The sequence below is a fragment of the Sus scrofa genome, chromosome 2 (genome assembly GCF_054392235.1).
Source record: "Sus scrofa isolate SSC_HxYL_T2T_F1_AM1 chromosome 2, Sscrofa_HxYL_maternal_Yorkshire_Landrace_v2.0, whole genome shotgun sequence".
Classification (NCBI taxonomy): domain Eukaryota; kingdom Metazoa; phylum Chordata; class Mammalia; order Artiodactyla; family Suidae; genus Sus; species Sus scrofa.
In genome coordinates, this window is record NC_139384.1 from 8,546,166 (window position 1) to 8,560,739 (window position 14,574).

The following is a 14,574-nucleotide window of genomic DNA, read 5'->3' on the forward strand; positions in this document are numbered from 1 at the left end:
CTGTCCGTACAGAGCATCCTTTCACCAACACACACACACACACACACACACACACACACACACACACACAACTGTTGCTGTAGTTGACAGAGGCTTCAATTTTCTCTAGGGTACTTACATTTTTCCTCACCTTGATATTATGATTTATAATGTTAATGAAAAATTAATATTTCGATCAGTTGACCTAAAAAAAGAATTGGAAAATTTTATTCAAGACAAATTTGAGGATTGTAACCCCAGAAGAGCAGCTCAGAAAGCTCTGAGAACTGTTCTGCCCATCAGAAGTTGAGACACACTTTATGGAAGTTTTTTTTTTTTTTTTTTTTGTCTTTTTAGGGCCACAACCGTGGCATATGGAGGTTCCCAGTCTAGGGGTCCAGTCGGAGTTACCACTGCCAGCGTACACCACAGCCACAACAATGCCAGACCCAAGCCATGTCTGTGACCTACATCACAGCTTGTGGCAACACCGGATCCTTAACCCACTGAGCAGGGCCAAGGATCGAACCGGCAACCTCATGGTTCCTAGTCAGATTCGTTTCCTCTGTGCCACGACAGGAACTCAGCTTTATGGAAGTTTGTGGGAGACAGAGGTCTGTACATCAAATGTGTGACCATTTACCCAATCTAGATCTAAGCATCGTCCTGGTGGGTCATGAGACCTCTTACAAGAAGAAGGAATGTTATTTATCTTTAAAGAATTGTCTTGATGTTAGGAGAACGTAGCTCTTTATGGTTGAGCAGATGTGCCTGCCAGTGGAGGAGGTCTGATTGCTGTAGAATGCCAATACCCAATGCCCAGTGAGAAGAGGGGAGACCAAAGGGTAGAGACATTTTTTTTGCCTTTTTTTTTTTTTTTTTTTTTTTGGCCTTTTGCCTTTTCTAGGGCCGCTCCTGCGGCATATGGAGGTTCCCAGGCGAGGGGTCTAATCAGAGCTGTGGCCGACAGCCTACGCCACAGCCACGGCAACTCGGGATCCAAGCCATGTCTGTGACCCACACCACAACTCACAGCAACACCGGATCCTTAACCCACTGAGCAAGGCCAGGGACCGAACCCGCAACCTTGTGGTTCCTAGTCGGATTCGTTAACCACTGAGCCATGACAGGAGCTCCAAATTTTTATATTTATATTTTTCTTGTCTTGCCACAAAATATGAATTTGATTTCATATTTTCCCCCTGTTCATCACTAGCCTTTCGATAGGAAGTATTATGTGATCAAATAAATATGTGGTCCCCTGAAGCTAGAGTGGCTGCCCCCTGTGTCTCATGTCCCTCAGGGCTGGGTCCTAAGAGCCCAGTTCTCTTTTTCTGGGGGTTATACTAGATGAATGTTTGGCAAGGATTGACAGTCAGTTCTAGGCTGTCAAATAAGGGACTGAAGCCAATTTTCCTCACATATGCATTACATACGCCCATTATTTTATAGAGAACTGGGGAGGTGATCTACAGTTTCAAGTCATTTAGACATCATTGTCCTAATACAAGCTGATGACACACGGTGGGAAAGGCGAGAAACTATCATCTTATAAGTTCCACACATTATAATTTAAATTGGTAGTAGGAACCTTGTCATTAGCAAAAATTTAAGCTAAATCTTCCTAAACCAAACCATTTTCTTTAAGCTGGGAAGAAGATTGTTCACAGCAGAAATATGACACTTCATAGGTTATAACAGGAACGAACGAATATCGTGGCCAAATCATTGGAAAACTGACGGAAGCAAGCATGCCTGTGCTAAAGACTGATTGACAGATTGGCAGGGGCTGTTTCCAAGGCTGCTTATAAGTGAGTGACCTTAAACCCAAGGGAAACCAACTATGCCTCTCCCTCATCAACCTGGGGCGAGTCAAGGTCATAAACTTGGTCCATAAATCCACTTGTCCCACAAATGCGTCCTGTTAGGAGCCACCGAATATTCAACATCCAATATAAAGGATTATTTATGGCCAGAACAGCATCATTAATTGGCCAAGTAAAAGAAATTTCATTTAGTGATATTGGTGGTAACATTATTTTGCATGATGCTAGACGTTCTTTCCTTTAAAATAAAATTTCTAGGAGTTTCCATTGTGACTCAGCTGAAAAGAATCTGACTAGCATCCATGAGGGTGCAGGTTCGATCCCTGGCCTTGCTCCGTGGGTTAAGGATCCCCCATTGCTGTGAGCTGTGGTGCAGTTTGCAGACGTGGCTTGGATCCCACATTGCTATGGCTGTGGTGTAGGCTAGCAGCTACAGTTCCAAGTTGACTCCTTAGCCTGGGAACCTCCATATACCATGGGCGTGGTCCTAAAAAGACAAAAAAAAAAAATTTTTTTTTTTCCTTAAAGGCCATTCAATTAGAACCTTGGAGAGGTGAAATCCACCAAGTCAACTTGGGTGTACTGGACGTAGATCATTAGCCATAAACCCAACAATTGGATTGATTTTTGAAAATTGCTTATGATTAAGCGCAAGAAATACACCTGTCTCACTAGCAAAAATGTGAGCAATTATCAAGGTCATCCGTATACGAGCCTGTGCCAGCATCTTGGGGCAGCCACGTTAGATGTCATCTTTGTTTCATCCTAATCTGGTCTTAGTCAAAATCATTTGTCAAAACAGGAGTTTCAGTTCATTTGGGAGAGGCCTGATATGGTCCCTTCCCACATTTCCCTTGTCTGATGTTTTCTCCAGCATGAATAATCTCCTGGTTGCCGGTCATGGGGAATTTGATCTTCATTGAAAAATAGCTTTCTGTGATAACCAAACTTAGTGTCCTTTTCATAACTAAACTTTACCAGGAACTCTCTGGGAAGTCTTAGCCAGTAAATATAGACTTCAATTATCAAAAAGAAAGAAAGAAATTTAACATCCATTGAAACACAAACCCTTTCTCTTTAAAATTACCCTCATTTTTATCAAATTAATTATTAAAAAAAATTTTTTTTTTGCCTTTTCTAGGGCCGCTTCCACGGCATATGGATGTTCCCAGGCCAGGGGTCTAATCGGGGCTGTAGCCACCAGCCTACGCCAGAGCCACAGCAACGCGGGATCCAGGCCACGCCTTCGATCTACACCACAGCTCACGGTAACACCGGATCCTTAACCCACTAAGCAAGGCCAGGGATTGAACCCGCAACCTCATGGTTCCTAGTCGGATTTGTTAACGACTGCGCCATGACGGGAACTCCGTCAAATTAATTATTATATATTAATAACTATGGTTAATCGACCATAGACACTTGACATTGGCTGTGCTGGAAATTTTCATAAAGAATCTCAGCTTGAACTCTAAAAACCTCCAGGCCAGGAAAGCCACGCCAAGGGTGTCAACTGATTTTGGTTGTGATATCTACAGGTTTGGGAGAATTCTTCTTTTCAAGGTCCCCTAAATACCTTGAAATTCCTGTACCTGTTAGGAGGTGGCCTTCTTTTATACACCTGAGAAAGCTGCTGGGAACCTAAGAGTTTCCAGATGCTGGAGGGATCAGGTAGAGAGAAAAGATAAATGTTGGAATTCTACTTACAGAGGTGTCCGTTGAAGGTTTTCTTGTATCTAGAAAACAGAGATTAAAACCCAGTAATAGTTCAGATGGAAACCATAAACATTAAACCGTATTTACCAGTCCACTCGGTAACCAATCCTTTTGGTAGCTTTTTAGGAAGCCATCAGTTTTCCCAGCAGGATTTTAAAATTCTTATTCAGTTCAGCAATATGATCCACACTTGTCAAAAGTCCTTCCTATGAAACTTCTTGAAGATGAAGTACTTTTGCAAAAGCATTTGAGTACAACAATAATTGGTCTGTAAGTGGCAAGACAATTCAAGGTTAAAGAGCTGCTTACAGTGCAACTGAAAAGAAACGGTTACTACTGAACATACAATTTAAGATAATTAGTAAAACTATGACTGATACCATTCACCAGGATATTTCAGAATTTTAGGAGTTCCATGTAATTTCTAGAATGACTGTGTGTGTGTATATATACACATATATATTTTTGTCTTTTTAGGACCACGCCCGAGGCATATGGGTGTTCCCAGGCTAGGGGTCTAATCAGAGCTACAGCTGCTGGCCTACACCAGAGCCACCGCAATGCCAGATCCAAGCCATGTCTGCAACCTACACCACAGCTCATGGCAATACCGGATCCTTAACCCACTGTGCTGGGCCGGGGATTGAACCTGTGTCCCAGCACTCCCGAGACGCCGCCAATCCCATTCTGCCCCAGTGGGCACTCCTGAAATCTGCATTTTAAAAAGATGGCAAGCGATAAAGCCTGAAAGCACCAAGTAGAACATTTTCCATCTCAAAGGCATGAGAAAGATATGTTCTCCCTGGGAGGTTTGGGGAGGAGTAAAAAGATTGGCGGGTTTGGGATTTTTTTCTAGAGCTACACGCCTGGTCCTATAAATGCCAGGTTTGTAAAATAACAAGTTTTTTGTTTTGTTTCCTTAAAGATTTGGGTGACCACGCCCACGATATCCTCAAAGGACTGAGACACCTATTCGCCTCTGGGGGAGAAGGCCTCCCCGCAAAACCCCCACTAGGTACCGAACACCCCCTATGGTCAGGTTAGCCAGACGGGTAGCCTTTCATGGGGGGAGTCCATTTACTAATACTTTTGAGAATCCTCCCTGGGTTTTAAGAAATTCTCTAACAAGGCCCTCCGTTCGGCCTTTGAGCTGAAAAGGCCCGCCTCCAGCCTCATGTGGTCCCATTTCTAAAGGTTTTTTTTTTTGAAAGTGAAAAGGCAGTTCCGAAGGTTACTAGAAGTACTGCCTCCCTGCCCCTTCCTGGACTTTCGAGGACTCTCCTGGCCACGGGCAGGGGGACCCCCCCCGGAGCTCAAGTTTTCCCAGTCCCCTCTGGTTATTCATTCCATGTTATGGTTCATAGATTTGCACGTTCTCCCCCTTTCTCTTGATGACCTTAGCTGGTGTTTGTCTCTTTGGAAAATTGTTTCGAAAACGTAGTATCTCCTAATATATGAATTACGTGTCCTTCAGTCTATACCATACTCCGTTCCCTTCTGTCTCTAGTGCTGCTCTTTACTTGTGATTCCTTTCGATTTGCTTTGTTGAACTTTTTCTACTTTTTTTGGCTGTGAGTCAATTGTTTTTCATCCTCAAGTCAATTATTATTAGCGTTGCTAGCATTCGGCCTCTGTCTGCCAGTGCCAAATTGAAAAGCAGAGACAGACTGTTGGGTAAAGGAGAGAAAGAAAAAAAAAATAGCTTTATTGCTTTGCCAGGCAAAGGAGGCCACAGCAGGCTAACACCTTAAAGACCATACCCCCTCGCCCCCTTAGAAAGAATTGCAAGGAGTTTTAGAGTAAAAAGGAGAAAAATAGGTTTTCGGATAGGAGTTGGGATTGGGACAAGCAGGCCTTCTTCTTTCTTTGGGGGAACCTTAGTCATCAAAGCTGGAGTCAGGGGATCTTCACGATGGGGTCTTCTGGCTTATTGCCTGGAATAACAGTACTTGCAAAAAGGGCAGATTGATCAGAGATTAGCGCAAACTAGGGAAGTTCCTGAAAAACATCATGTGCGCACCCTCTTTAACCCACAGGCAACTGTGCTCAGGGAGACTCATCTTTAGCTTATGGGTGATTGTGTTTAGGGTCCATTAGGTCAGGGAGAAGGACAAGGCAGGTCTCTAAGCTGTTCAATTTCAAAAAGACGCATAAGGCATATAACTTTTCTCTCGGGGGTATGAGGCACCTGCATCACTAGTAGAAATATTTAGGGGGATAGTTTTTGCTGGATCACTGTGTGAACTGAAGTTTGGCCCTTGGCATCAGCCTCTACGTTGAGTAAAAACATGAGTCACTGCAGCTACCAACCCACGGCACCCTCTGAGTGGAGCTCAGGGCAGAGACCAGGAGTGAGGCGCTCTGTGCTCTGGGAAAGCTGGAAGAACAGGCCTTCAGATCGTCAGGTAGTTTTAGAAGATTTTATGTGATAGGTTCCCAGGGGGATGGAGACAGACCCCCACCCCCCCGCATGTGGCTGATGACCTTGGAGCCCTGCTGGGGATGTGGGTATGGCCTGGCACAAGATCGACACCTTTTCCTGGAATGGGGAGCAGAGATGAACCACCTACAAGGGTTCACTGCCCTCTGTCATGGGACCCGACCACCTAACCCTCCTCACCTACTCCTGCTTTGGCCTCATACCCACTCGTTCCCGCCGTGACCTCCAGCCTCAGATCCTTTATAAGCCTAGCACCTCTTCACAGTCAGAGCTGGTACCATCTTGAGCTCAGCCCATGCCCCTCTGATGCCTTCATACATCTCTTTTTTGCCAACTAGGCCTTGTGTGTTCCTCCCTCAGCAAAGCCAACACTCATGTCTAGAAAAACATGAAAATCCTTCATGGTGATGTCTGCTCCTTGTGACTGGGAGTGACCTTCAGGAGGTCAGCAACAAACTTCTGTAAAATGGGTCTATGCTGTATGCACCCCCCACCCCCACCACCTATATCATGTCCCGATGTTCCCCCTTTTTCCTCCTTGGGTGGTATTTCAGCCTGGTTCTGTAGTTAAGGATAAAGAATATCTCCCAGGGTGAGAGCCAGGGAGTCCTGCAGGCTGTGAAAACTCAGACTCGGGATACTGGCCCCGATAGTGGACGTGCACATCAAAGGAATGATTTCAGGGAGCCCAGGCCTCTTTGGTCCCTGCTCCCTGCCCTTTGTTGCAAAAATTCCTCTATACCCTAGGTCCTCCCTCACCACCTGCCTCGGAGCTGTTTCTCAGGGCTACCTGAGATGCTGTCTCCCTGGGCTTAAGTCCTACTTTTGCCCCAAATAAAACTTAACTCTCAACTTTCAGGTTGTGTGTTTTTTCGTCGACAACTCTTTTTTAAAAAATCCCATAATCTCCTCCTCGCCGAAGCGTTTTTATTATCGTTTTCAAGGTATCTGCAATTTCAGTTGGTTTTTTCCTCTTTCAACAAAGAGATACTTAATAGGGGGTTTTACAATTTCCAGGAGGGAAGGTCTTTTTTTTTTTTTTAATTCTGTGAATTTCTCATTTTCTTTAGGGGATCAGAGATTGTGGATTGTCATATTTCTATATCATTGAAATTACTGATTTTTCTTTGTGACCTAAGGTGGTATTGGGATATCATAATAAGTATATATTTTTGATCTCTGTACCTGGCTCCTGCCTAGAGTTCCTAAAAACCTTTGTAATTTCCTAAGAGGTAAAGGTGCTAGGGGCATCTTCCGTTCCCATATTTGATCTGTTCCTGACCCCAAACTCCCAAGTCCTTTGTGGAAATAAGGTGATGGAAACTCTTTTGTTCGAATGAGGCTCTCTACTCTGGGCGGGCTCTTGGATAGCTTTAGGATGGGGGCTGGCCCCCAGAAAGACCAAGCCATGATTAGAAGCTTGGAATTTTTGGCCTCATCGCCAGTCCTTGGGGGAGGAGGGAGGGACTGGAAATTGAGTTAATAATCCATCACACTTACGTGGTGACGCCTCCATGAAAATCCCTGAACTGAGAGGTTCTGAGACCGTCCAGGCGTGTGAACACACCCCTCCACAGGGAGAGGGTGGCACGCCAGAGCTCCTGGGTTTGGGAACCTTCTAGATGTCATCCTACATTCTTCTTCATCTGCGTGCTCAGCTGTATCCTTTATCATAGCGGTTTTCATATAACAAATAGGTAAATAGCAATAATTTCCTTGAGTTATGTGAGCTGTTATAACCTCAGGAGGGGGCCATGGGACCTCCCGATTTGTAGCCCAGGCAGACACAAGTGTGGGTAACCTGGGGTCCCCCCACGTCTTTTGATTGGCATCTGAAGTGGAGGGAGTCTTGTCGAACCGAGCCCCTAACCTGTGGGATCTGACACGAACTTCAGAGAGATAGTGTCGGACCCTAAATTGAATTGTTGGACACCTGCCTGGGGTTGGAGAATGGGTTGGTGTGGGGAAAAACACATCTGGTTGCAGTGGTGTCCTGTGAGTAGACCTTAAAACAGAGGAGAGTTTCCTTTCACTAAGGGTATGAGTACATTTTTTGGTGTGGATTTTTCATGTTTTCTTGATGGGCAAATGTGTTCTGTAATATTAGATAGTGAAGTTCAGTGGCTTGATCATAAGACCTACCATACTTTCTGCACTTTAAGGGTTGTCTGCCTCCTTTCTTACATTTGTCCTATTGCTATATGTCTCGTATTGAGAGAGGTGGTTAAACATCTATTATTTTAGCATTTCAATATTTGTCTCCTTTCAGAAAGGTGCCAGTGGTTGGTCAGTTATTTGGTGCATAGATACTCACAACTGTTCTATTTTTGGTGTTGGCACTAACCCCCATTCTTCCTTTTCCTGTTTAATTCTTTCTGGCCTGAATTCTGCCTCATCTGTTGTAAGGATTGAATATCCTGCGTTCTTATTATTTTCACTTCATAGGTGCACATTTGCTGATGGCTGTTGTTTCGCCACCTTCTGAATCACTTCGGGTGTGTCACTTGTAGATAGCACAGAGGTGTTTGACCTTGTGAACTGAATTAAAAACTGTTTTTATAAGTTATTGGAGCTAATTAAGATTTATGAGTATGCGTGTATGAATTTGTCTTTGTTCTTTCTCCATATGACATGTTTTATTACTTTTGCTATTTAACTATTTAATATTTTGTGTTATTGATTACATTTGTACTTGCGGCTTTTTAAACTACCATTTAGAATGTGCCATTTTATTTAACCCAAATTTTCATATTGGATTTGACAAATTTCAAGTTAGACTTTAAATCTTATTTCTTGTGAATACAATAACCAATGAATTTCTCACTATTCTCATCATCTCCTTTCTCCTCCTATCTTTTAAAAGCTGTTATGAGTTGAATCATGTTCCACCAAAATTCGTTAAGTCGAAGTCCTAACGTTCAGTGACTTAAAATGTGAGTTATTCTGAGAATTCTCAGAATTGACTGCAGGTGAACTAGTTAAGAAGAGTCATACCACAAAATTTTCATTCAAAAAGATACGTGTACCCCTGTGTTCATAGCAGCACTATTCACAAAAGCCAAGACATGGAAATAACCTAAATGTCCACGGACAGATGAATGGATTAAGAAGATGTTGTACATAAACACAATGGAATACTATTCAGCCATGAAAACAAAATAACGCCATTTGCAGCAACATGGATGCAACTAGAGATTCTCATCCTAAATAAAGTGAGTCAAAAAGAGAAAGACAAATAGTATATAATATCACTTATACGTGGAACCTAAAATATGGCATGAATGATCCTATTTACAAAACAGAAATGGATCACAGACACAGACAGACATGGTGAACAGACTTGTGGTTGCCAGGGGGAGGTGGAAGGGAGTGGGATGGACAGGGAGTTTGGGGTTGATAGATGCAAACTATGACATTTAGAATGAATAAGCAATGAGGTCCTACTGTACAGCACAGGAAGTACATGGGGGCAGAACCTGACAGAAGATATTATGAGAAAAAGAATGTATATAGTTGTATGACTGGGTGACTCTGCAGAATTGACACAACATTGTAAATCAACTATACTCTCATAAAAAAGAATAAATTATGCTTGGGGAAAAATAAATAGAAACCTTTAATATCCTGCAAAAAAAAAAAAAAAAAAAAGAGGTCATACCAGAATAAGACGGACCCCTAATCCAATATGACGAGTGTTCTTATACGAGGGGGAGGTAAGAACCCAGAGGCATGAATAAGGAGACCACCATCTAAAAACCAAGGCAGAGACTGCGGTGATGCAGCGGAAGCCAAGAAGCCTCAAACACTGCCAACCAAACTTCCAGAAGCTGAGAGGGGCTTGGGACAGATTTCTCCCTCACAGCCCTCAGAAGGTCCTGATCTTGCCACAGCATTTATCTCAGGCTTCTACGTTATAGACTCGTGAGGCAGTAAATGCTGCTTAAGTCACTTGTGATGCCGTAAATGTTGTTTAAGTCGACCGCTTTGTGGTGTTTTTGTATGGTAGCCCTGGGAAACTAACGTAGAAGCATTATTTCTTTGTTGTGAGAATGCAGACTACAATATAAACATAAGGAGTTCCTGTGTTGCCGTGAGCTGTGGTGTAGGCGGCAGCTGAGGCTCAGATCTGGCATTGCTGTGGCTGTGGTGTAGGCCAGCAGCAACTGTAGCTCTGATGCGACCCCTAGCCTGGGAACCTCCACATGCTGTGTATGTGGCCCAAAAAGCCAAAAATAAATAAGTAAATAGAATGAAATATAGACATAAGGTAGATAACATAATAGTTCATCCTCATCCTGGCCTTCTCTTTGTTTGTTTGTTTGTTTGTTTGTTTGTTTGTTTATTTATTTATTTATTTATTTATTTATTTATTTATCTATCTTGTTTTTAGGGCCACACTCATGGCATGTGGAAGTTCCCAGGCGAGGGGTCTATGTTTTTGTCTTTTTGCCTTTTCTAGGGCCACTCCTGTGGTACATGGAGGTTCCCAGGCTAGGGGTCTAATTGGAACTGTTGTGGTTGGCCTACGCCACAGCCACAGCAACGCCAGATCCGAGCCACATCTGCAACCTACACCACAGCTCACAGCAACACCCAGATCCTTAACCCATTGAGCAAGGCCAGGGATTGAACTGGAATCCTCAGGGATACTAGTTGGATTTGTTTCCACTGCACCACAATGGGAACTCTGCAACTGATTTTTGTACGTTGATTTAATATCCAGCCACATTACTGACTTTGTTTATTAGTTTTCACAGTTTTTTTTTAATGTGAAGTCTTTAGGCTCTTCTATAAATAAAATACAATCATTCAAATCATACTAAATTTCTTTTCTAAGCACAATGAAATAATACTAGAAATCAATAACAGAAAGAAAACTGGAAAATTCACAAATATGTGGAAATATACAACAGCCACTTGAACAAGCAATGGGTCAAAAAAGAAACAAAAAGGGAAATTAGTTAATATCTGGAGACCAACAAAAATGAAAATACAAGATACCTAAACCACGTGTGCAGCAAAGCAGTACCGAAAATCAGAGCAATAAGTACTTTCATTAAAAAAGCAGAAATATTGAGAGTTCCCACTGTGGCACAGTGGGTTACGGATCCAGCTTTGTCTCTGTAGCGGTTTGGGTTGGCTGCCGAGGTGCAGGCTTGATCCCTGGCCTGGCCCTGGTTAAGGATTAAGTGTGGCTGCAGCTGTGGTGTAAGTTGCAGCTGTGGCTTGGATTCTATTCCTGGCCCAGGAATGTCCATATGCCATGGGTGTGGCAACAACAACCACAGACTCAAACAAACAACCTAACTTCACACTTCAAGGAACTAGAAAAAAACCAAAGCCTAAAGTTAATGAAACATTAAAGATTACAGAAGAAATAAATGAAATAGAGAATAGACACAATAGAAAAGAAACCAAAACCAAGTTTTTCTTTAAAAAAAAAAAAAGTTTTTTGGCCATGCCCATGGCATGTGGAAGTCCTGGGCCAGGAACTGAACCCTTGCCCCAGCAATGACCAGAGCCACTGCAGTGGAAATGCCAGATCCTTAACCTGCTGCAGCACAAGAGAACTCCAAAAACTAAGTTGTTTTTTTTGAAAAAATGAGTAAAACCAACAAATTTTTCACTAGATTAAGAAAAAAGGAGGAGTTCCCGTCGTGGCGCAGTGGTTAACGAATCCAACTAGGAACCATGAGGTTGCGGGTTCGGTCCCTGCCCTTGCTCAGTGGGTTAACGATCAGGCGTTGCCGTGAGCTGTGGTGCAGATCGCAGACGCGGCTCGGATCCCATGTTGCTGTGGCTCTGGCGTAGGCCAGTGGCTACAGCTCCGATTGGACCCCTAGCCTGGGAACCTCCATATGCCACGGGAATGGCCCAAGAAATGGTGGCAAAAAGACAAAAAAAAAAAAGAAAAAAAAGAAAAAAGGAGACAAATAAATGAAATTGGAAATGAAAGAGAGAAGACATTACCACTGATGACACAGAAATTAAAAAGGATCATAGGGCACTACTATGAACAAACATACATTAACTAATTGTGTAACCTATAAGATACAGATAAATTCCTAGAATCAAAGGACATGACAAAATCTGAATAAGCCAATAATGAGTAAGCATATTCAATCAGTAGCTTAAAACCTCTCAACAAAGAAAAGCCCAGGACTAGACAGCTTTACAGACGAATTCTACCAAACGTTTAAAAAATTAACACCAGTTCTTCTCAAAACTCTTCCGAAAAAATCGAAGACGAGGAAACACTCCCAAATTCATGTTACGAGGCCAGCGTTATTCTGATAACACTACGAAAAAAGAACACCAGTAATAGCAGATACATTTTTGGCCAGTATTTCTGATGAATGTACATGCAAAAATTCTCAACAAAATGCTAGAAAATATAATAAGACAGCTCACTAAAAGGAGTGTACATCATGACCGGGGGGATTTACGCTTGGCATATAAGCATGGTTCTGCATATCCGTAATGTGACACAATGAAGGATAAAAATCAAATGATCATCTCCATGGATGCAAAAAAGCATTTGACAAAAAAAATCACACCATTTTGTGGTAAAACACTAACAAACTAAGAATAGAAGGAAATTACCTTAACATAATAAAGGCTATATATGAGAAGCTCACAGCCAACATTACAATTAACAGAGAAAAACTGAAAGCTTTTCCTCCAAAATGAGGAACAAGGCAAGAATGGCCACTCTTGCCACTTCTATTCAACAGAGTACTGAAAGTCCCATCCAGAGCAATTAGGTAAGAAAAAGAAATAAAAGGCATTCAAGACAGAAAGGAAGCAGTAAAATTATCTCTCTGGTTCATTTGGTTTATTTAACATTATTCAGGTGGCTTTTAAAAATTTACCGTATGATCAAATTTTTAGTCGCTTCTTTCCACATAATCAGTTAATGCTATATTTGAACCGTACTTTATTTTCTTTAGTGATTTATTATGACATATTAAGTATTAAAATATTATGGTCTATTTGATGGATTTCTTTTCATTTAAAAATGCATCTGCTATTATTTTTTGTTTTCTTTTGATGATTATAGCTTATATTAAAGACTTACACATGCTTCTGCATTCAACAAACAGCTCAATCTACTCCACGTCCTCTTTTTCTGAGTCATATTGTTTATTATTTGTTTCTAGATAAAATTTGGAGCAATTTTCAAGATCTCATTGTAATTCCTCTACCAATTAGTCCTCTAAGTAATTGAGGAAAACACTTAATTTTTTAGGACTAATTAATTTTATTATGTAGAAGCATGCTGGGTTTCTACCATTATATAAATATTCTGATATAATTATTTTTAATGATTATATTTTTCTTCACATCTCTTATTATGATTAATTTGTATGCATTTCATATTTGGCAATTAGCACCACGATTGTAATCTATGTTTTTATTATATCTGTGGCTTTATTATTTTTCAATTTATTTTTATTTTTGTCTTTTTAGGGCTGCACCTGTGGCCTCTGGAGGTTCCCAGGCTAGGCATTGAATCAGAGCTGTAGCCACCAGCCTACACCACAGCCACAGCAACACCACATCCTTAGCCCACTGAGTGAGGCCAAGGATCGAACCCGCATCCTCATGGATGCTAGCTGGGCTTGTTAACCGCTGAGCCACTGTGGGAACTCCTCCAATTCTTTTTAGTATTTAGAAAAAAAAAATACATTTTTTCCTCTTTCTCTTCGATTAGTAGTTCTTTCCTGGAGTTCCTTAAAACTGTGTCACTTTCATGAAGCTATCTTCCTGCTCTGTTTTTCTTGAGTCGTTTCCCCTGGGACAAATACAGATAAACCAATAAGCAAGCAAACAAACACAAAATCAAAAAGACAAGGAAGAAGCATTTATGTCTTACATTTTTCTTTTCTCCTTTTTTAGAACAATCTGATCCTTTGGCCACCAATTTGGATTAAAACCGTAACCCCTGCCCTGACGGTTGGAATAAATCTTGTGAGGAAAAAGGCAAAACTCCCAGAGCAAAATTTGGGAAGGTATTTTGGATAGTTTCTCCTTTTGTTTTTGGACATCATCGCATTGGTTAAAGGAGTCTTCGGAGAAGGCAAGGGGAGCCCGGAAAGGTATCGTATCCTTTCCCAATCTTCATCATTTTAAAACCCCAATGTTTATACTTTTTCTCTCTTGTCTTGATATTTCGTTTCCAGGGAAAGCTGGGTGCTCTGAATCTTGCAGGCAGCATGCCAAGACTTCTTCCCCTGAGATATATTGTCATTTATGGGAGGGGCTCGTGTCCTCTCCCTTGTCTCCCACAGATTCTTCAGTGACCAGGGCAGATCACAGACCTATAGACACCAGGGCTCTCAAGAGCTGACTGCCCTCCCTGGCTGGGGGCTGCCAGGGTCTGAGGGATGAGAACCTGGTGTTAGGATCTGTGCACGTTTGTGAAACACCGGCAGGGTGTCTGGCACACTAGGGCACCTCTTCTGAAACGACTGGTGCAGGCTGGGCAGAGCTGGTCTGTGTGATGTAGGGAGCCTCACACGAGTCAGAGGTCACTGTCGCTAAACCAAAGGCACTGACCACATGGAAAGAGCTTATTAGGTCTACGCTTGTTTGGGGGACAGTGATTGCCAC

The 14,574-nt window shown here is 42.2% G+C and overlaps 1 protein-coding gene and 1 long non-coding RNA gene across 14 annotated transcripts in view; one reads left to right on the plus strand and one right to left on the minus strand.

Moving 5' to 3' along the window:
- The first annotated feature begins 7,469 nt into the window (after window positions 1-7,469).
- The window catches only part of LOC110259242 (uncharacterized), a 42,681-nt gene continuing 35,576 nt past the window's right edge, over window positions 7,470-14,574 (plus strand). For 2 of the 5 annotated variants that reach the window (XR_014836899.1, XR_014836902.1), the window contains exons 1-3: window positions 7,495-7,658; window positions 9,002-9,173; window positions 13,861-14,060. This is a non-coding gene — a long non-coding RNA (uncharacterized LOC110259242). Of the gene's footprint in view, window positions 7,659-8,824; window positions 9,174-13,860; window positions 14,061-14,574 lie in introns of all 5 variants that reach the window. The other 3 variants (XR_014836900.1, XR_014836901.1, XR_002341449.2) reach the window with 3 other exon arrangements.
- LOC110255291 (organic anion transporter 7) overlaps window positions 10,698-14,574 on the minus strand; it is a 28,778-nt gene continuing 24,901 nt past the window's right edge. For 3 of the 9 annotated variants that reach the window (XM_085010878.1, XM_085010875.1, XM_085010873.1), the window contains one exon: window positions 10,698-12,260. In XM_085010878.1, coding sequence (XP_084867004.1) covers window positions 12,233-12,260 — 28 coding nt within the window. In that variant the 3' untranslated portion in view covers window positions 10,698-12,232. Of the gene's footprint in view, window positions 14,516-14,574 lie in introns of all 9 variants that reach the window. The other 6 variants (XM_021082909.2, XM_021082910.2, XM_021082908.2 and 3 more) reach the window with 2 other exon arrangements.